The following is a 20,730-nucleotide window of genomic DNA, read 5'->3' on the forward strand; positions in this document are numbered from 1 at the left end:
GAAAGACACTCATTTGCTTTTGTATTTTTCGGAGACTTGAAGAAGATCGAATCAGTGTGGCACATATATTGTGTGCAGATGCAAATCTGCTACCACCTGCCAGCGTAACGTTAACAAAGGAAATTAGGGCTGACATATCCACCATACAGTATTCAATTCAGTTTTATTCATACAGCACCAAATCATAACAAGAGTCTCCTCAAGGCGCTTTATATTGTAAGGTAGGTCCTACAATAATACATTCAGAGAAAAACCCAACAATCATATGACCCCCTATGAGCAAGCACTTTGGCAACAGTGGGAAGGAAAAACTCCCTTTTAACAGGAAGAAACCTCCAGCAGAACCAGGCTCAGGGAGGGGCGGGGCCATCTGCTGTGATTGGTTGGGGAGAGAGAAGGAAGACAGGATAAAGGCTGTATCCCAATTCAGGGTCTGCAGCCTTAAAGTACGCAGCCTTAATGGTCCACCAGGGCCGCGTACTCAAAGACCGCTAAGGCCGGAAGTGCGAGGCTTGTGAAATGGGACGGTCTAGCCTCTGTTGCGCTGCCCAGGTTGCCTAGCAACCATGATACTAACAGCTGGAAACGTGTCATACAGCTGTGTTTGACAGAAATGAAGGAGAAAATCTTTTGTTCGTTTGTTTGTTTCTACATGAGCTTTGATCATTCTCTGTGAGATTAAGCTCAGCTATTGAACGGCGTATATTTTAAAGTAAAGGCTTTAAAACCAAGTTAGTACAAACGTCACTAATGTCACATGACTTTGCAGACATGTGGCCAACAGTAATGTTTAATGTTCTTCGTTATTAAACATTTGCACATAAATAAGTGACATAATATTCAGTACTTACTTAAAGTTTACTCTTCGGCTGCCCCTCATCCGCCGTTTTTTTTTTTTTTTTTTCAGGCAAAATTATCCACACCCACCGCCGCGCTATGCATTCTGGGATATGTTGGGCAACGAAGTCTACACCGCCACAGCCTTAAAATTCAGGGAAATGAAGGATGCATTTGAGGGCCGCATTTCGAGCAGCCTTTGAATTGGGACAGCGTTCGGCGCGCCGCTGTGACGTAATCGGCCTTGAAATGCGGCCTTTAAGGCTGCAGACCCTGAGTTGGGATGCAGCCAAAGACATGTTGTGGAAGATTGGTTGGTTGTCCAGTTTGTGCCTGTATAAAATGATATAAATGCAGAGAAACATGTCTGAGGTAATTTTGCAGTAGTGTCATCAGAAAGAACTCAGTCACCTGCAGCGTGTGTTGCAGAGACTGAATTAAAGTTGCGATTAACATTTTGTGCAGTCTGTATGTGAAGGATGGGCATAACTTCCAATTTGACATAAACACCTTAAACCTCCATTTTTTATTTTTTTATTTATTTTTTTACATTTTTTTTATTTATTTATTTTTTGTAATAGCCGGTTTAGGACAACTCCCAGATACAGAAAGATATCTGGGAGTTGTTGTGTAGACATCTATGGATAAATTAACTGAGCTCTCACTTGATTTATGACCTCAGCAATCAGGCTGATGAGCATTAATTCCACCTGTTTTTGAAGAAACATAGATTCAGAACTGGGGAAAAACCAGCTTATTCTCAGTAGCTAATAGCTTGAAATTTAAGTCTTTAGCCAATAAGCGCGCAACGTCCCTCAGGTTCACAGTTTGATAGGTCTGTTGGGCGGATCTATGTTTATCTAGCTTTCAGCATAAAGAAATATCTATTAGGTGAAGCAACCTTGTGTTTTCTGTCATCTACCTGCCTGATATTTCGCCTGTATGATGTCCCCAGTTTAAATTGTGAGTGATCTCTGTGGACGAGGTAGCAGTCCTTACACAGAAACATTAAAGAAGCAGAAAGACTCAAGCAAGGATTGTATGGTTTGAAGCTCTTGCAGGTGTTCACAGAGCCATACAAAAAACAGAGGGATGGATTCCTGAAGGACCAGCATGCTGCTGCCACCTTTGGTTGTTGCCACGGTGACAATTTATGTCGTCAGTGACTGATGGATGCAGCGACCCTGGCCTCGCCTGTGTGTCCAAGAGGAGATAGAGAGAATGCAATGAGGTGTGGGCGTGTGTGCGTGCACAGCGTTAGAGAGAGGAAAGGATGAATGAGTAGGAAAGAGCTGGAAGAGGACATGACAGTGCATATGATAAATGTGTGTGTGAGGAGGGGGGGGGGGGTGAGGAAGAGGGGGAGAAAGGGAGGAAATATGCAGGTGTTGAATATGGATGAAAGGAAACAAAGAAAACAAACATGTGACACAGAAACTGTGTGCGAGATTGGGTGAGGATGCACGCACATGTGATCCTCCCCTCCTCACACACATCCTTCTCTGTGTGAAGCCCCTCTGCAGCCACCGGTGCTCCGGCAGCAGGGTTGCCATGGTAATGTAATCCAGGCAATGACGCTCGGCATCTCTCTCACAATCAGAGGAAGGCTGAACACACCCAGCTCAGCTGCACCGTGAGAAGAGCAGTGGGAGCAAAAAAAGGAGGGGGGGGGCAGCACCCACAAAGTGCAGCCGAGAGGTGGAGGCGTGCCGGCTCTCCACAGGATCACAGGGTGGAAACGTTCACGGTCTTTATGTACGGCTCCTGTGCCGTGCATTCGTTTAGTGAGTTTGGATGTTCTGGCTCATTCGGACCACTTCCTGTGCAGAAGTAAGCGACACCGTCTTAAAGCCTTGTGTTGCCTTCCTAATGATGGAGGTCAGATAGAAGCAGTCTGTAAAAACACAAGACACATGAACCATTGAGTCAAATGTACCAAATCTATAAAATGAAATTCAAAAAATGAGAATAGAGTTTACATTGTTGGTAGTTTTGCTGTATTTTGGACTGCAGTGTTCCCCTGTGGAGATCCTTCGGGTTAGTGCAATCAAAAATAGTGAAAGAACCAAATACGTTTTGTATGGGTTCAGGTCGCCCGACACTTTAATGAAGTCTGGGATAAAAGCTTAGTGGCTGAAGGTGTGTGCATACCTTTCTTGTATATTTTATTACATTGTGATACTAATAATGCACTATGCAATGATAAAGCATCACAACATAATATATCAGTAGGATTTTGAAATTTGGTGACAGTATTCTGTCTAGACAACCAAACCCTGTGAGGGAAGACGGCTCAGATCTGTCGCTGCAGTTTAAAAAGAAAGAAGCTCCACCCGTCCTGAAGGCATCAGGAGACTCCTCCTGACATTAGAAGCGTAGCCTGGTTTGTCTCGCTGTGGTTGGCTGCAGTGGCTCGGTGTTTCCCTCCATGCGGCCTACTTTCTGAACACGCATCCGTCGCAGCGACTGGCTGCTCAGTCCTGCTACACCCAGGCAGCAGACCTACTGTATTTGCATGCCTGGGGGTGCTTGTTTGGCCTCCTCCTAGATGGGTGGGTGGTTGGAGGGAGATATGGATCGGTCGTATTGATCTGTCTCCTTGTTGTCTGTTTGTTAACTGCTGTGTCTGATTCTCAGGATTTATGTGTTTGGAGCCTGAAGAGGCGTGCGTGGGTTTTGAGTTTGGTTGAGTTATCTGTATATTTATATTTAACAGATAACCCAGACTGTGGGACCTTTGGGTGAAGAACAACTGTATGATAATGAGTATGTCTGCAATAGAGATCTCATTAATCTCATCCCCATCATTTCTATTGACACACTGACCTGATACGTTGGGTTTATAGCACTGCTGTCTCTGGCTTTAAGTGCTGATTGGTCTTAATTGAATACGTTTCTTTTGTCAAAGCTTCATTTTTTTTTAATTAAAGCTGCAAAATGTAAGACAAAATCTTCCCCACATTTTTTGCTTTCACTGATATAAAACTGTGGATTATTTGATATTTTCCTCATAATTTTCTTTCTTTTTCCTTCAGGGCAGTTACCCCGTCTGGGATGACTTCATCAGCAAGGCCAGCAAACTACAGTCACAGCTAAGGTAAAAATGCTTATTACATGTCGTAACATGTTTATTTACAAAAGACCAAATAAAGGGTTTAAAAATGACTTACTTGAGGGGAAAAGAAGAGCGAGAGGTTGAGCCACTGGCATAGGCCCGGCCCACATCTTCAGACGCCCCGAGTCTGTCATCAGAGACGGCACCTAGAACTCAGAGACGCAGATCACACAGGAGCCGAGCAACGACAGGAGACGGGGTGACACACAGCAGGAGATTGAAGGGTTTTCTCCAGCCTGGCTCCTGTAACGACAGCATCAAAGAACTGAAAATAACACGCAAGCGAACAAGTGAAGAAAACACAAATATACAAAAAACGCACCAGAGACAAAAAGTAAAAAATAAAGCAGGAAATCCTGCAAAACATGCAAGTCTCAATTCATGCAATCATGCAATAAAGTGCAGAGTACTGATGAATGTGTCACTATCTTATCTGTTCAACGTGTTTGATCAGCTTCCTGAAAACAGCGATTGTGTTCAGTGCAGAAGTTGCTCTTGTTGTGTTGCTCTGAGAGCATTTACACGAACTTTCTCAGAATCGGTCCAGTAGCACCAAACTGTGGCTTCTCATTGGTTTATGAAGAAGGTTATTTAGTTTCAGAAATGCAAAACTTTTGGGTCTCTGTATCCTTATTGAGCTGTTTTATATTGATTATTTATACATAGAGAATCATATTCATTGCTGTTTTAACCTTAAGATAAAAGGAAGCGTACCCACATCCTGAGAGTGTGCATAACCTGAGCTCCTGAACATCCAATCAGTCTGCTTCATTAGGTGTCTAAATGTCAGGCTCACCTCTCCTGTCACCTCATCCCTGACGTCCTGACACGCACGCACGGCTGAAGGTTGCCACCATCAATAGAAACATGTACACACACAGACCACAAAAACCACACACTTGAGCCTTGACAAAGTCTCCACACGTACATGTTTACTCACTTACACTTTTCAGCCATTAACCAACCAGCAATGACTGCCTTCACATACACTGTGTACACACACACACACACACACACACACACACACACACACACACACACACACACACACAAACAACTCAATTAACCTTCTGTGGCTGACAGAGATTAATGATGCCACCATAAAGTCATTATCAGCGAGATGGATCAGCACTGAGCCTCCAGAGATTCTGTCCTGGGACAGAGGTCATCAGAGGTCAAAGCTGATTGCTAATGACTCGATCCTTCGTCCTCTTCCTCACCCTGCATCTATTCTGTGGGGGGATTGTCTCAGTGTTTCAAAGGTGCAGAATTATGAATTTGCACATTTGAAATAGTTTCTCTCCCTGATGATGAGTCAGAGCATATGTCGCATTTTAAGACTGATTACTTGAGTTCAAAGTGCTGCGCCTGATTTGAATTTAGAAAGACGGGGAGCTTTGTTGCTACAGATCAGCTGAGTGATGACATGATATTAAAAACACAAAGAACAAATCAAATGAGTTTAACATAATTTTTTTCCAATAAAAAATTAAAAAGCCAGCAAGAAAGAAATAATGAATAGAAACGTCTTTTTCTGTGTTTCTACTTCCTGTTTTGTCTTCCAGGACGACAGTTGTCGCTGTAGCAGCCTTCCTGGATGCCTTTCAGAAGGTGGCCGACCTGGCAACTAACAGCCGAGGTAAGATGGGGACGAGGTCCAGCCCTTATGGGGACCAAAGTCCTGGTCCTGGTAGCAGGCACACTGTCAGGAGGATAGTACTTAAAGAATCGAGTGAACAGAGTCAGGTGCAGCTGCTGGTTATCGTAGTAAAGATGTCGGTAAGAGTACTGGTCGTATTTCTTACCGTATCCATTAGCTATTTGTTCGATTCTCTGACATTCATCATTGTGGCTCTTTGGGGCCTTTAATCAAACCATAATGTTGTTAGAGAGCACAGTGCAGATATAACCTGCAGGGAACAGGGTGTGCTTGTAGAAGGACTGACAGCAGCAGCTTTGGCTTGTTGCATATAAAAGAGAGACGAGTGCAGTGGATGCTGTTTTATATGTACGGTCATCTGGACCAAGTGATGCTTACTATCATATTATGTGTTGTGTTTGTAATTTCTGCTGTGCCTCTTGGTCAGGTCTGTCCTGAAAAAGAGATTTCAATCTTAAATGTGCACGTGCTGTTTCCGGACTTTTCATTTGCATTTAGCTACAAGAAGACGCATCCTTATGCAGTGGTTATACAGCTGAAGGTGCACAGCATGAGCATCAGATGAATCCTTTGGGTTGGATTAAACGCCGTGTTCTCATCTACTTTCATTATTACTGAGGCCCCACAGTGGCGTGTTGTATCCTCAGCTTTATTTATGGAGTGGAGAGTGACGTATTGCAACCTTTTCATGGTGACACGAGTTTCTCTCATCAGGACGAAGGTTTAAAGCCGCCTTTGTGAACTTTCCTACCTGGAGATCTTTCACCTTCGAGCATATGTTGGTCCAAGAAATCCAGGCGATATGACGTGTGTGTGTGTGTGTTGCTTGTAATGCTGCATGAGCTTTGATTCTTATTGTTGTTGCTGCTGTTGTTATGGAGCATTCTGTTGTTAGTGTGTTGTGATGCCTTCTCGGTTGCGTTTACCTGACAGTTACCACAAGAACACAAATGAAATTTCCAAGAGGACAATAAAATCTTACTTTATTTATTGGCTGTTTGTCAGCCAATAGGAATCAAACAGGAGAAGCCTGGTTTTTCAGTCAAAATGTTGTTGTTATATATGAAATGCATCCGTGCTTAGTGGGTTATTATTTTAGACGCAGAGGTGTCCGGCACAGAGTCCACAGAGAAGAGCAAAAGGCTAGTGATGTAAAAGCCGCAGCAACACTTGGAATATAAAGAAGAGCTGCATTGTTTTTAAATAAATCAAATAAAAATGGATGAAAGGCGGGGAGCTGGGACCAGGACAGGGCCCTGAGAGGTCGTAGGTTTTCTTTAAACATAGTTAAAGACTCACACTTTCTCAGCAGCTCGGAGCATGAAAGCTAAAAACTGCTTAGCCAAAAGTTTTTGTCCAGCAACAACTAAAAGAGGAGCCGAGAGCGAGAGTCCAGGTTCACAGCAGACGAGTGGGCCGCTGCGAGACCACTAAAGTGCTTTAAAGAAGAGCGAAAGAGAGGAAGCGAAACATTTCCCGGGGCTTTATGAATCTGCTTATGCTTGCACAGAGATGAGAAGAAAAAAGGGAGAGAAGATGGAGAGGAATCACAGAAAGAGCTGAGCTGAAAGTGGAAACACTCCCACGCACACAGCCTTCATTACTGCTCTCAGGAAGCATTCAGCTGACACACAGCTGCTCCAGAGGGCGACCATCAAGGTGTCTGTGTGAGAACTCCTAGAGATGTTTGTTAAAGTCTGATTGGTGATTAAGTTCGTCAACACTTTGGTTGTTCTTGTTTTACTCATCAACCACTGAAGTATCTCTGAAGTGTCAGCAGAATGTAAAGTCCTCAGCAGCTTAAACAGCAACAAGTCTGACTGCAAACTTAGGAAAAGAGCCGGAGAAATAAAAGCATCCTGAAGCTTCAGATTTATTCTTCCTCAGTCAACAAACTGCAGGAGGTCCCAGTATTCTGTGCTGCTGTTTTTGAAGCTGGCTGCACGCTTTCTATTGATTTTTACTTTTCTGCTATTGACAAATGATCAGAGGCTGCTGTCTTCATGATCACTGGACTGTAACATCAATGGTGGTTGCTTCCTGGATTGATTAAGTGAAGGAGGCGGCCTTTATGGGCATGTTTGTGAGATTGTGTGTGTATACCATGCTTTCTAGTTTTCTTGTTCAGCACGACTCTTTATTGTTGTCGTTCTGAGGAGATCCATCTCTGTTCAAAAGTCTCGAGTCCAGCGATTTATTTATATTTTGCTTCCAGTGAGCCAGACTACTTTAGGTCAGGAGAGAGGCGTGGCCATGATGGTCTACAGCGTGTGTAAAATGCGGTGGAGGCTGTGTCATGATGGGGCTGCGTTTAATCTAGTGGTGTTGGAGATTTTCAAAACGGGATGAAATTATGAATGCTAAAGTACCGCACGTAAGGTTGTTAGAATTCTACAAACTCGGTTCTTGCCTTCATGTTTGCACTTAATAATCCACTTCCCATTTGAAAGTTGGTTCAAGACTTTTGCACAGTTCTGTGTGTGTCTGTGTGTATTTATGCATCCTTAGGGCTGGATGCCGGCCAGCTTCCTGTTGAGGCGACTCGCTGTCATAATGACAACAGTAGCAGAGGAAACGATCAGTCACTGTCTTGATGATTCAGGCACTCTGTACCTGTGTGTGTGTGTGTGTGTGTGTGTGTGTGCACACCTGGAGCTACATGTTGAATTATTGGTAACTGTTGGGGCAGTTAGGTTTGTAGAGCCCCGCCTCGCAACCTCAGACTTCAGCATCCACAGCTGGTTTCATATATTTTATACTGAACATATATTAACACGGTGTCTTTCTGACAGGTGATGATAATTATCACAGCTAGGCTCTGTGGCCCCGTCAGGCAGCGCCTGGTCTGCAGCCGCTGCTTTCCCCAATGTGGCTGTAGCATCAAATACATCACATTAAGTTATTTTTGTTTTTGAAATATATCTCTAAACTTAAATTGAATGAAATAAAAGCATTTGTTGGTAGAACTAGCTTAGCACATCTTCGGGTTGTTCTATTTTTTCCCCACACCCACACAATTGCTCTGTTTGAGGTTTAAGACTCGTTTTTATTGTTGAGGTCATGTTTCTGTGCGTCATGTGACTTACTGATAAAGACAAATGCATTTAACATGGGATATACAGGTTTTCTCCAAACCTCTGTAACATGTCCAAAAATAGAACGCGCATGGAAAAAAGGAAATTGTTTTGTGGTTGAACTAATGCCAAACGTATAAGCCTAATAGTCATTAGGACCTAGTGTGTTAATGCGTTATTTTATTGTTATCATTGTAAATCTTACTAAATGAAATGATGTGTGATGAGGAGCATTATAAAGAATCAGGAAGAACAGCTTTCATGTTGGTTTTAATCTTTAATGGAAGCTGCAGTGATCCTGCTCTGATAGCTGTGATTTATTGAAATGAACTCTTGGTCCTATCGATATTCCCAGCTTCACCCTTATTCCCTGCATTTCTAGATTAATGGAGACACATGGATAGAAGAGGGGTGAAATTAGAGGAATAGATGGAAGCTGTGTTCAACCAAGGCGAGTACGGATTGTAATTTCGGGAAAATTACAGCAAGTTCAAATACTCTGATGGGGAGTAGAGGAAAATCGGAGAGAAGGAGGTAGAGGGCAGATGGTGATTGGGAGAAAGGTGGAGGGGTGGAGAGGAGCGGGAGGCCGTTGGCTGTCGTGTCCAGCCGGCTGCTGCTGCTATTGCTCATGGCAACAAGATGGAAATCACTGCAGAATTCAGGCTGAGCAGCAGATGCAGCATCTCTAACTGCCCCCGTCTGTCTCTGCTTATCTCTTCTTATCTTATCCGTCCTTCAGTCGTCTTATCAGAAGTCGTCTCCGCTATCATTTGGATTTTCATGTATTCCCATGTATTTACATTTATTTGGATGTGCTGTTGTAGATCAGTTGATTAGTCCCTCAGGAGAAATGGAACTGCTCCACTGTTTCCTCTTAGTGAGCCCACAGTGGGCATGAAGGTTTTCCTTCATCCTTTTTACACCTTGGAGGGAAATCTAGACAGGTTCTCTGCTATCTGTAATCATTGCACGGCTCGTTGCACAGACTGACTGGGAATCATGGAAATGACAGAGTGTGCAGAGGCTGTGTACACACAGGTTCAAAGACCTGGGCTCAGTTTTTGTCTGTTGCTGTCTAATTTTTGTTTTAATCAGAAGTCAAATTCTCGCCCTGAAGCTTTGCTTCTTGTACTGATGGCAAAATGGGATTGTATTGTACAAAATGAGCTTTGTGCTGCGTTAATGAAGACTCGACACGAGTGATTGAGACCATAATCTCACCAGGAAAACATTTGCTTTACTCGTAAATCAGTGAACTAAAGTGTCATTTTCTCATAGATAGCTATGGGCCACAGTCGGACTTCTGATTAAAACGGCATTAATCGCCCCCTGCTGGCCATTAAAAAGACTGCAGGTTTAATGCTCTGTCCAGAAGCTTTGTCCATCTTTTATGTACACCTGTGAATTGATCCACAGGTGTTTCTGCAGTCTGTGGGGACACAACCAAACTGTCCCTGCAGGTTGGTTGTTTTGTCCTATAGTATCACATGTGTAGGCAACATTTGTGCTGTTTAAGCTGAGTCATTATATTCTTTAATGTTTCCATTATTAAAAAACCATAATGAAGTGTGACCTTTTGTTTTGTTCCCTTTATGTGCTTTGATGGTGTTGTTGCATTCTGGTGGTAATATTGAGGGTGATATCCTCAGGTTACTGGATTTGCCAACAGATCAGTCACTCACTAAAGCAAAATTGAGTTATTATCGTTTTTTTAATTATTATTGTTATGAATTTATTCATTTCTAAAAAGCAGGTACACAATGAGCTTCAGCCTGTACCATGTACAGTATACCACATATGTGAAAATAATGAGTTACTTCTTTTTGTGACATGAGGGACGTTAAGATAAAAGCTGTTACAGTAAAAACAGAACTTTTTTTGTGATAATAATAAATGGCCTGTATTTGTATAGCGCTTTACTAATAATACTTTATTTGAACAGTTTCCTTTATTGTTTCTAACACTAACATCGCCGTGGAGATGAGGTGCAGCTGGTGTCGACCTCAATCTCCCTACTTCATAGTGTGTTGGTGTGGTTGCCATAACAACCTGCTGCCAGGGACAATGATGTCCTTAAAGGTTCGGTTAGCTGTGTCGCTTTTTCTTTTTTCCAGGGCCGTGTCAGTATGTAAACACCTGGTAACTGGATCGGACAGAGCAGGAGAAGAGGGCAGGAAGGACTGTGATGAGAGGGAGAAGAAAGGAGAGGAGATGAAATTTGAGACAAAATAGACAACGAATTGAAGGAAAATGAGGAGAAATGGAAAGATGTTAAAAAGACTTCAGGTTTAACATAGGAACATGTAGCCTATGGAAATGCTCCCTGCTTAGAAAGGTTACTTGGTTATGTGAAAAACGATATCAGCAAAGCTCGGGACTACTTCCAGATTGAAGTCTGCTCACAGACCGATTGTCTGCTGACTGCATTAAATCCGTTGCTGACACGCTGTCAGAGCATCCGTATCCAGTCGGCAACCTAATTGTCAGCTATAAAAACTACAGGAGCTTATGAGCCACCAAAGGCAGTAAAGGCCAGATGTTGTTTGGGTTAGAACATTCCCAGTGTGTTTGGCTGGTTTTGGTTAAGCCGAAGGGTAAAAATTCCCAATGTTGAGTTTCCAAAGGACACAAATCCCAGCATCGTCTGGCTTTACAATTACAACAACATGAGAACAAATCAGTCAACCGCAGCTTCTTTGAACCACCTCTGATCTCACTCCAGATCAGCTGTTGCAACAGCTGTCACTCCTCCAGATGTTGTACCTGGAGACGTGCAGCCGCAGGAGCATCGGTGAGGTCCTGAATTGATGCTCGGTGATGAGGTCTAGCTCACCAAGTGTTTTCGGGTCATCCCGCTGGCGTTAGATGTGGTTGCAGTTCAGACTGGGTAAACAACTGAAGGGCAGCACAGCGGCTCGTGGTTATCAGTGCCGTGGTACCTCAGGGTTCAAACAGGGAGCTCTGCAAAAACATGCCAGAAACCCTCAAAGATGAGATTTGTAGTTTCAAGTGTTTCACTTTCTGGGTGAAATAAAAACACTCCTGCAGAAACTGGTAAGAGCATTTCTTTGACTTTAATATGTTTGTCATGTTAAATAATGAAGGGCCTTAGCCTGAATATTGTCTGAAACATTTGATTACAGCGTTTCCCCCATATTTTAAAAAAAAAAAAAAAAAAAAGAGGTTTTGGCCTTCCCTCAGAGGAAAGTCTCCAGGATTGTAATGAAACGAAATGTATTTGATTATTTTCCAAGCAGGCTTTCAGTTACTCAAACATATACGTCAGAAAATGCATAGATCTCTGTTTAGTGTGTTAACTGTAGCTTTGCTTTTTGCTTGTGTGGGTGTAAAGACCCAGGGTACTCCAGAAAAATGCAGGTTTAGATCGTAACCGTACTGTTACTAAAGTAAAATTTAGTTTAGCATTTACTAACTAGGTGCAGCAGAAGACTTTTTTTTTTTTTTTTTTTTTTTTACCAAACAGCCTCGAGATGTTGGAGTTCCCTTTGAAGAACAGTCTCAGTTCTAAGGTTGCAGAAGTATTTGGACAGTTCTAACTAGGGCTGCCACGATTAGTCGACTAGTCACAGTTACGTCGACTATTTAAATCGTCGACGGCTGATTTAATAGTCGACGCGTCGTTTGAAGCTTTGTAAGATCACAAAAGACGCAGGAATAAGTAGCAGGATTTAAGAGTGTAATAACGGACTGAAACAGAAGATGGCAGCACTGCATGTACAAGGATGCCAGCTGCCGTTAAACCCTGAAGAAGAAGAAGCTTTGTCCCAGAATTCATAGCGCAGCCCAGCGCAGTTGTCAACAATGGCGGCAGCTAGTTAGTTTTAATATTACTCTTATTATTCTTTCTGGGTCACAAAATAAACGTTTAACATATTTTCAGCTGTGTAAACCTCAAATATCTGCTCAGTTTATCAGGACACCACATATTTTCAAAAGCGCTCCGAGACGTCTGTTAACCACCAGGTCGATAGCGAGCCCGGGGCGAGGCTCATTAGAGCCGTGAGAACACCGGACTCCCGGCAAATCGTTTTCAAACCCACCGCCGTCTTTCGCTACTCAGGTTAAACATGTAATATAAGTCATTTAGATAACTTAAAAATGTTATTGTTTGGCTTTTTTAGTATTTTATTTGTTCCTGAGTAAATCGGTTTGGCTGAGATTAAAGTTATAGTTTTTACACAGCTGAATAAACCTCAAGCAGACAGCTGATTATCAGAAGTGTGAGATGCTCAGAATTTACTCCGGTGTCCTGTTATATTTTAGATAGCAAGGAGTTTATTAAACTTCACCGAAACAATCTGCAGATTTCATTAAAATTTAATAAACTATCATCTTGTCTTTATTTTTAGTTGGCACATACCATAAACACTTCAAGCTGTAAGCTAATGATAGTTATATACGAGCAGCTGTACGTTTTACGTCCAATGGATGCATGATCTGATTAGTCGACTATCAAAATTTTTTACAGATAATTTTACCATAAAGTTTAATTTTGCATGAATATGCTGTAATATATTGTATAGTTGTATTTGTTTTCACTAAGCAGGACTGTAATGTCTGTATTTTTGTTTTAACGTTGTTTACTGTAGACAGGTTTATAGTGTAGGTGCTCGTTTTGCTATTTTTAAAGTGAATTATTGTCATTTTTTACTGACTGGGTTCAAATTGTCACCATATTTTTTTTTCAGTGAAGTTCTGGCAGTTTTACCAAATCAAACAAACATGTTTATAAAAGCAAAACATAAGCAGTCACATGATGTTTATGATGGTAGGAAGTGCACAACTAAACGTCTATCAAGTGCTGCTGCTGGGAACTATTCAGTGAGCTATTATTATAAGTCATTTAAAAAACTGAGCAATATTATTGGGCAACCATAGTAATGTAACATGTTCCAGCAGCACTGGAGGCACCTGCATAATGACATTATTCTGCAGGTTCAGGGTTTGACCTTTTGTTCTTCACAAATCACATTATTTCCATAAATTAGTTTCCTTGAATGTCACCAGCATAACCACGAGCTTCAGCTGCTGCTGCCAAAGGATGCTTTAGAGAAACTGTCACATACGGAGCTGAATCTGAACGTGATCCAGTTGTGTTGGTGATGGTATGCTTGAAAAACGGTGAACTGCTGGCCTGTAGTCTCGTGATTCTTCTTGTTTTTAGTCTGTTTTATTGTACAAACATGATTTCTGTCGTAGATTTGACCAGATAAAAGGAAAATGATCTTACCTGTTGGGCTGCTTGTGTAATTGTTCAGCACTTGTCTGTGCAAGTTGAAAACGTCGTGCTCTAGAGAGAACGTAATGAAGTGAATCCCTGTGGTCGCTGCAGTCAGTATCTGCAGTGTGTGTGTGTGTGTGTGTGTGTGTGTGTTGGTGGGGTTGAGTCCTCAGCAGATGGCCTTCTTTGGCAGCTCGTTGTTTAATGATATCATCTGAGGCGCAGGTGAATGATGTCATATCTGCAGTGTCCACATGCCAGCATTTTTAGGGTTTTCTTCAAGGTCACATAGAGGTCCAGAACTCGGACTCAAACTTTCGTTTAACCAAAATTAAAGTCCTTGCTCAGCATTTTTTTCCACATTTACAGGAAATCTCAACTGAGTTTAAGAAATCAGTGAATGTTAGGGACTATAGCTGGGTTTATATGCATTTAAAAAAAAAAAAAAGGTTTATAAAAACAAAAACCTTTGCACGCAGTCCCCTTCATGCAAACTCAAACCTGAGCCTGTGCATTTAGAAAGAAGTGACCCTTCCAGTCCTCATCGCTGCTGAAGGCTACATTGGTTGGTGATAGCAGACGAAAAAAAAGAAATCTTGGGTAATTTGCAAGTTACAACTTACAGCGCCCTCTAGTGTCCATGTGAATAATTGCCTGCAAAAGGTACAGCGGTAGCACATTATTAATCCCTCGGGTAGGTTCCTCTGGGACAAGAGCCTCCACATAACTTTGCTGGTGGTCTTCTACATTTTGCAGCTGTTACTGACACCAAGGTTCAGTCTTAAAAACGTGTGGAAAAAGTGCTCTGTGGGCTACTTTTGCTTGTGCCGCTGTCCTTCAGCTAGCTGTGGTAGACAAGAGTAACCGAACTGATGTGAAATGATAAAAACTGTTCGATGTGCTTCTCTTGCTGCAGGGTTGCACTTCATAGCATCAGTAGAGACACTCGGGGAGTAAGTAAATATCCATCGTCAGCGTAACGAGTAAGAAGCTTACCCTGAAAATGTTGAGAGAGTAAATACACTTATTTGCTCGTAGTTGCCACACTTTATCTCATCTCATGGGTTTTTCACTCACTTGGCATGCCAGGATTGTTATCCATCCAAATGGCCGACAAATTAATGCCACGTGGCAAAAGCTCAATACATCAGGATCCTGCAGGAAATCAGAGCTGCACCGCACAGCAAGCACTGTGCTTTAAAAAATAAAGAAAGAAAAAGGAATCAAAATGGTTAAAATTAGAGATCGCTGTTTAAATTTTTTATGAAGCTAATCAGAGAACACGAATCCCTCTGTGATCAATAATTAATACTTCAAGACATCCAAATGTCTGTAAAATTAAAAATGAATTCGTGCATCAGAGTCGCACTCTCACCGAGCTCATGTTTTATTTGTTGTGTTATCGCTCTTTCACGTGTGAATCTCTGCAGACTACTGTGCTACAGTCACACTGCAATACAAATAAATGGAGCCACGGTATGGTAGAAATTTAAATATGACACAAATCTTTAACTTGCATCACATGAACTCACTAAACTCGCAGCATGATTATCTGCATCATTTCACATAACAAGTACGGGTAAAGGCAGCACTCACACTGTGGGACTCAGGATCGATTCTTTTAATCATTATTTTCTGCGAAACCTTTTTTGTAATCTTTCTGTTTTTAATTAATTGCGGCTAAATTTTGAAAAATATCTTGAATCATTCACAGACAGAAGTGTTTCCAGTAGGATTGTATTTTTAGCACTGATATTTCATCTTAAGTTGGATTAAAAGCACCATCGCAAACTCAAACATTTCCACGTGACGGGACGCTCACGTGGGATTTGAGTGAATTATCCCACTGCTGACTTGCACTACTACTAAAAGCACCAAAGTGTCCTTTACAGTGAGAACAAAGACTCCAGAAATGTTCTCTGGAAAACAGTAAAAGCATCAAGGTCGTGTTTCATAAACAGACATCACAAGGAATATTATACGGAGTGGGATGATGTCAGCAGGTTGAAGTGAGCTGGAGTTGGAGTGTTCGCGTTACTGTAAAACCAAACTGCCTGTTCCTCTGTTCCTGCTCCAAACTCACCATCCCAGCAGCCAAGTTACAGCAGTGTCGTATATCCTGTGCTCTGAGGTTTCTGCACCGCAGAGGTCAAACGTTCAGAAGTGTAGGCCGTGACATGTTGCTGCTTATGAGCCTAATACTGTTTTGGCTCTTGGTATGAGCCTGCCTGCTGACTGTGAGGATATTTAAAGGGAACAAATTGAAATCTCTGAACTTCGTGCTACTTCTTGTCTTTTTAACTGCCTTTTTCTTCCCTCTTGATCACAGTATAACATGTAATGTGATAACCACAGAAGCTTCGATGGTGCTTTTTCTCAGAAAGGGAACAGAAATCTGGACAGGTTGGGCTGTTAAGTGGTAATCCTCCCAGCCAACTGGAAAAGTAGCTGGAACTCAAAGCTGACATCATCTTCTTGTGTGAAATGCCCAAACTTGTCAGGTGTTGACAAAAGAAGAGATGGAGGGTCATTGGAGAGAGGTTCGGGGAATTAAAAATACCGTGTGGTATTTCAAACACTGCTAAAGGGAGTAGATAAATGACTAGAGAGTGTCTCGGAAATGTTCTGGCCAAAGCCACTTTGTAAATCATCCCAGTCCAGTCATGTCACAGTAGTCAAGACCCTGTCCTGTTATTTTTAGTCCTGGACTGAACAGTTTCAACGAGATCCAAAAAGCCAGTGAAGCCAGAGTACTGGGCCAAAGTCATAACCCAACAAGAACGACAGACGAAACGAGAGCTCGGTCTCGATTATTTTTTTAAACTCATTGTTTTTTTTTTTTATGTGCATTTTGAAGCCTTAGGCTTTAGGTTGACTTTTGATTACCAGAAGTGACCATATTTAGGAGACAGCATGGACTTTCAGATGGCTCCAGCACAACAATCATAGCATTTAGCCCAGTTCAGTGACGTTTAATCATCAGACATGAGGTTAAATTTACAGGGCGATCGTGGCTCAAGAGTTGGGAGTTCGCCTTGTAATCGGAAGGTTGCCGGTTCGAGCCCCGGCTTGGACAGTCTCGGTCGTTGTGTCCTTGGGCAAGACACCGTTGCCAGTGTCCGTCAGCCTCGCCTCTGTCAGTGCGCCCCAGGGTGGCTGTGGCTACAATGTAGCTGCCATCACCAGTGTGTGGATGAGTGGATGGCTGGATGTGTGAAGTGCTTTGGGGTCCTTAGGGACTAGTAAAAGCGCTATATAAATACAGACCATTTACCATTTAAATCTTTGAAAAATGTAAGTTAAATTAAAAAGAATCCACAGTACAGCTGTCACAAACGAGGAAACACCAAAACTCTCATTGTACCTGGTTATAAACATGTTGAATTTCTGCTGTAGGCGATTTAAACATGGGAACCTTTGGGCATTGATTCACTATTGGAGCGAGCTTCAAGTATCCATTAGAGCAGCGTTTCCCAACCACTGTGCCGCGGCACATCAGTGTGCCGTGAGAAATGATCAGGTGTGATGTGGAAGATTATCTGGTTCCACCTGATTAGTACTCTAAGCAAGTAACGGGCAGAACGATGACATCCTCTTCCACTAGAGGGCAGTGCAACTACCTGCTCTAATTAAACGGGTTGCCAACTGACAATAAAACAGAAGACAAAGAAGAAATTACATAATAGTCTTGCTTTAAGACGATGCAGCGCGAAATAACAAGAGATAAATATATGAAAAGAAAAAGTAGCGGGTCTGACCTGGTCCTGGAGAAAATTCTGAGCCAGATGAAGGCCCAGCATGAGTGGTGGTCAGAAGAAAGCAAAAAGGTATACTGGGGGCAAACCAGCCAATTCTGCTATACCTGCTGCGCATATCAATATGCTTTTTGTGACATTGTTGTTTGGTGGTGTGCTGTGTGAGCTAATGTGAAATATGTGCCGTGGCTCCAAAAGATTGTGAAACAGTGCATTAGAGGAACTCTCAGCAGTGAAAAACCTAGTGGTTAAAATCAGAACTACAGGACATGTGAGAAACTGGTAAATATTTTTGCCATAGTAATTTAGTAGACAATGAATAGTGGTTATAACGGCACCTCTAATAACTGTGAGCAGCCTAAAGCTCTGAGGATACGATCACTCTCGGAGTCGGACGCTTTTACTGCTCGAACACTTGCAGGCAGATGGAGGAAGAAGAGCTTTTATATGAGCTCCTACATTTGCTTCAAATGCCTGAGTTCTTTGTTCTTACTTATCCATCATTAAATCATCTCTACTGGAGAAAGTTCAGTTTTTAGCACGAGTCGGCTTCATTTTTCAGCCTGCAGGTTGACACTTAGCCTCGACTTGTTTTAGTCAAAGTCTAGCAGACAGAAAGCGGAACAATACTCCTTTAGTAGTTTTGTTTTCTCTTCTTAATAACACAGCTTTACACAAAGACTTTGGAACTCTGAGCAAGTAGATATTCTTGTGCTGAGCTAAAACTCTGAAAGCACGGATGGTTTTTATCTGGCAAAATAAAAGTTTGGACTAATGGCGGTAAATTAAAACCAGTAATAATCAGCACTGGAAATGAGGCTCGTGTGCCAAAGCATTGCACAAGATGCCCACTTGGATATTCCTGCATTCTTTTCAGTATTAAAGGACTCAAATGACATCTTTCCGAGATGGTAGGAAACTGGTTTTGGGGATAAAAGTCGACTAAATGGGTTAAATTTGTGCTTCAATTGCAATAATGACTGAATTAGAAATCTGATCACAAAGCGAGGCCCCAGGTGTTCCTGCTTTAATGTGAGAGCAGAGCTGCAGTGACTGCCAGCAGCAGGAGCAGCAGCGTGTGGTCTTAAAGGGCTTCATTATGGTATGGCATCACCACGGCAACAGCAGCAGCTGCCTGCTTTGACGTCACGCAGAATGTGAACCTCTATAAGAAACATGTGCACAGAGAGACCGCAAACAGACCCGTGCAGGGATGTGTTACCTGTACGTCCTGGTGATATAAATGAGTGGTGATGTTTAGCAGCTGGAACAAGCGTTTGTAACAGCGCCTTCTAGTTAGACCGTTTTAGGGACGATAAGCTGCTCGTGCACAGATGGAGAAGCCATTTTTCATCGGTGCCTGGTGAAAACCGTGCATCTCGTTTGGAGTGCTGCTTGAACTGGGCCAACACTCTGCACACTGGCACAGAGCACATCTCATTTCTTCCCACTAATGAATGTAATTACAGGTTTTTGTAGTGAAAGTGGAAAAGCTGAAAGGGAAGTTTGGATTTCTATGCCTAAAATAATCTGGCATCCATAAACGATTTTTACTGGAGAAAGAAGCAGTCCAAATGTCGTTTGTTTTAATAATTTGTGCACATTATTATTAATAGATTGTACCTCATATAATATATATATATATGAATCATTCCACTGCAGATGTGTGAGTACCCTTAATGTATGTTTAACTAAAGCACAGTTTTTGGATAATACAGAGGTTATTGAAATGCCTGTTTTGTGCATGTTGACAAGACTGTCAAATACTATCAAACCATTTGAAAACACAGTCATCAGATTTTTACAGAGTTTAATTACAAGTTCTGAAACAATGAGAACACAAGGAGCCAATACTAAAGTGCCAAAAACTGCAGTTCCTCTAATGGCCACTTGAGGCTGTCTCTAAAAGTGAGTCGGTGGCCACTGACTCCTGTGTTTAAAATATCCAACGCAAAAATTGAGACTACTACAAAAAATGGTTTTGTTCTTTGAATTGTTCCTTTCTTTTCAACTGAACAGAGTAGAATGTTTTTGACTCACCTGTATAAGGTGTGAAGGAGCCTAAAGATAGTCTGGGGTGTGGCCTCTTTTGATCAAGAAGTCTAGTGCTTCAGTTCTTTTAGGATTTAGGTTCTCTTGGGATTTTATTGGTATGTTAATTAGCGCTAGCACTCATAGTTTGCTTGCTAACAAAGCTGGTTGATGACTCCACCCTCTCGTCACTTTTGGCTCAGAAATCGAGAAAGTGAGTGAAATTGTGCACGTCACTTTAAGGCTTGAAAACAAAGCTTTTAAAAGTGTACAGGATGCTGACCTTGAAACTGAAAAGGAATAAATTTGAGTCACCAGGTAAAAACAGGGATATTTTGATGTTATTGGTAATCATACATGTCTGTTTCTGTCTGTGCAGGCAGACACGAATATACCTGCTGTGTGAGTCACTCAGAGGGTGCGTTTGAATTATTAAGCAGGGGCACCCAGCAAGTGAAGCTCTGTGTTCTTTTCATCTCCTAAACAAACTGCTTCTAATTAGTCATGAATACCCCCACTCCCCACCACCCCACACCCACCCTGCTGTCCACCCCCATCTGATATGGCATCAAAAAGAATAACTAAGCACTCTTTTCTGGCTGTAATAATAATGATATTTTATTGCATTAAGCGCATCGTGATTTCCTTATTTGTGTATTTCTGCATGACTTTGGAAGAATTCATTTAAAAAAGTTTAGGGAAAAGAGTTGCATTTTCACAAACTGAAACAAGAAGGGAAGAAAACGTCGACCTGGTCCGATCGCTGAAAAGCAAAGACCCATTCGCTGGAGTGTTCGTCCCTCCCGAGAGCGGCGGTTGTAGCGGTGGAGGTTACCAGCAGGAGGTCGGAGCCATTTGTAAAGGTTGAGCAGCTGTTAAATAATTCACAGCTACTCTGTCACACTGCAGAGATGAACTCTGTGTACACTCTGTCACTCTCAGGCAGCTTCACTTCATCCTCCTTCACTGAATTTGTCATGTTATTCCTTTGCATTTACCCATAGACACTCTTC

The 20,730-nt window shown here is 42.2% G+C and overlaps 1 protein-coding gene across 3 annotated transcripts in view; it reads left to right on the forward strand.

Moving 5' to 3' along the window:
- LOC146682391 (protein MTSS 1-like) overlaps window positions 1-20,730 on the forward strand; it is a 68,503-nt gene that overhangs the window by 10,240 nt on the left and 37,533 nt on the right. For all 3 annotated transcript variants that reach the window (XM_085446323.1, XM_085446321.1, XM_085446322.1), the window contains exons 2-3: window positions 3,873-3,934; window positions 5,518-5,591. In XM_085446323.1, coding sequence (XP_085302449.1) covers window positions 3,873-3,934; window positions 5,518-5,591 — 136 coding nt within the window. The remainder of the gene's footprint in view (window positions 1-3,872; window positions 3,935-5,517; window positions 5,592-20,730) is intronic.

Source organism: Copadichromis virginalis, linkage group LG22 (genome assembly GCF_057382275.1).
Source record: "Copadichromis virginalis isolate Kocher_CV1m ecotype Utaka linkage group LG22, C_Virginalis_male_GT1.1, whole genome shotgun sequence".
In the NCBI taxonomy this organism is placed as follows: domain Eukaryota; kingdom Metazoa; phylum Chordata; class Actinopteri; order Cichliformes; family Cichlidae; genus Copadichromis; species Copadichromis virginalis.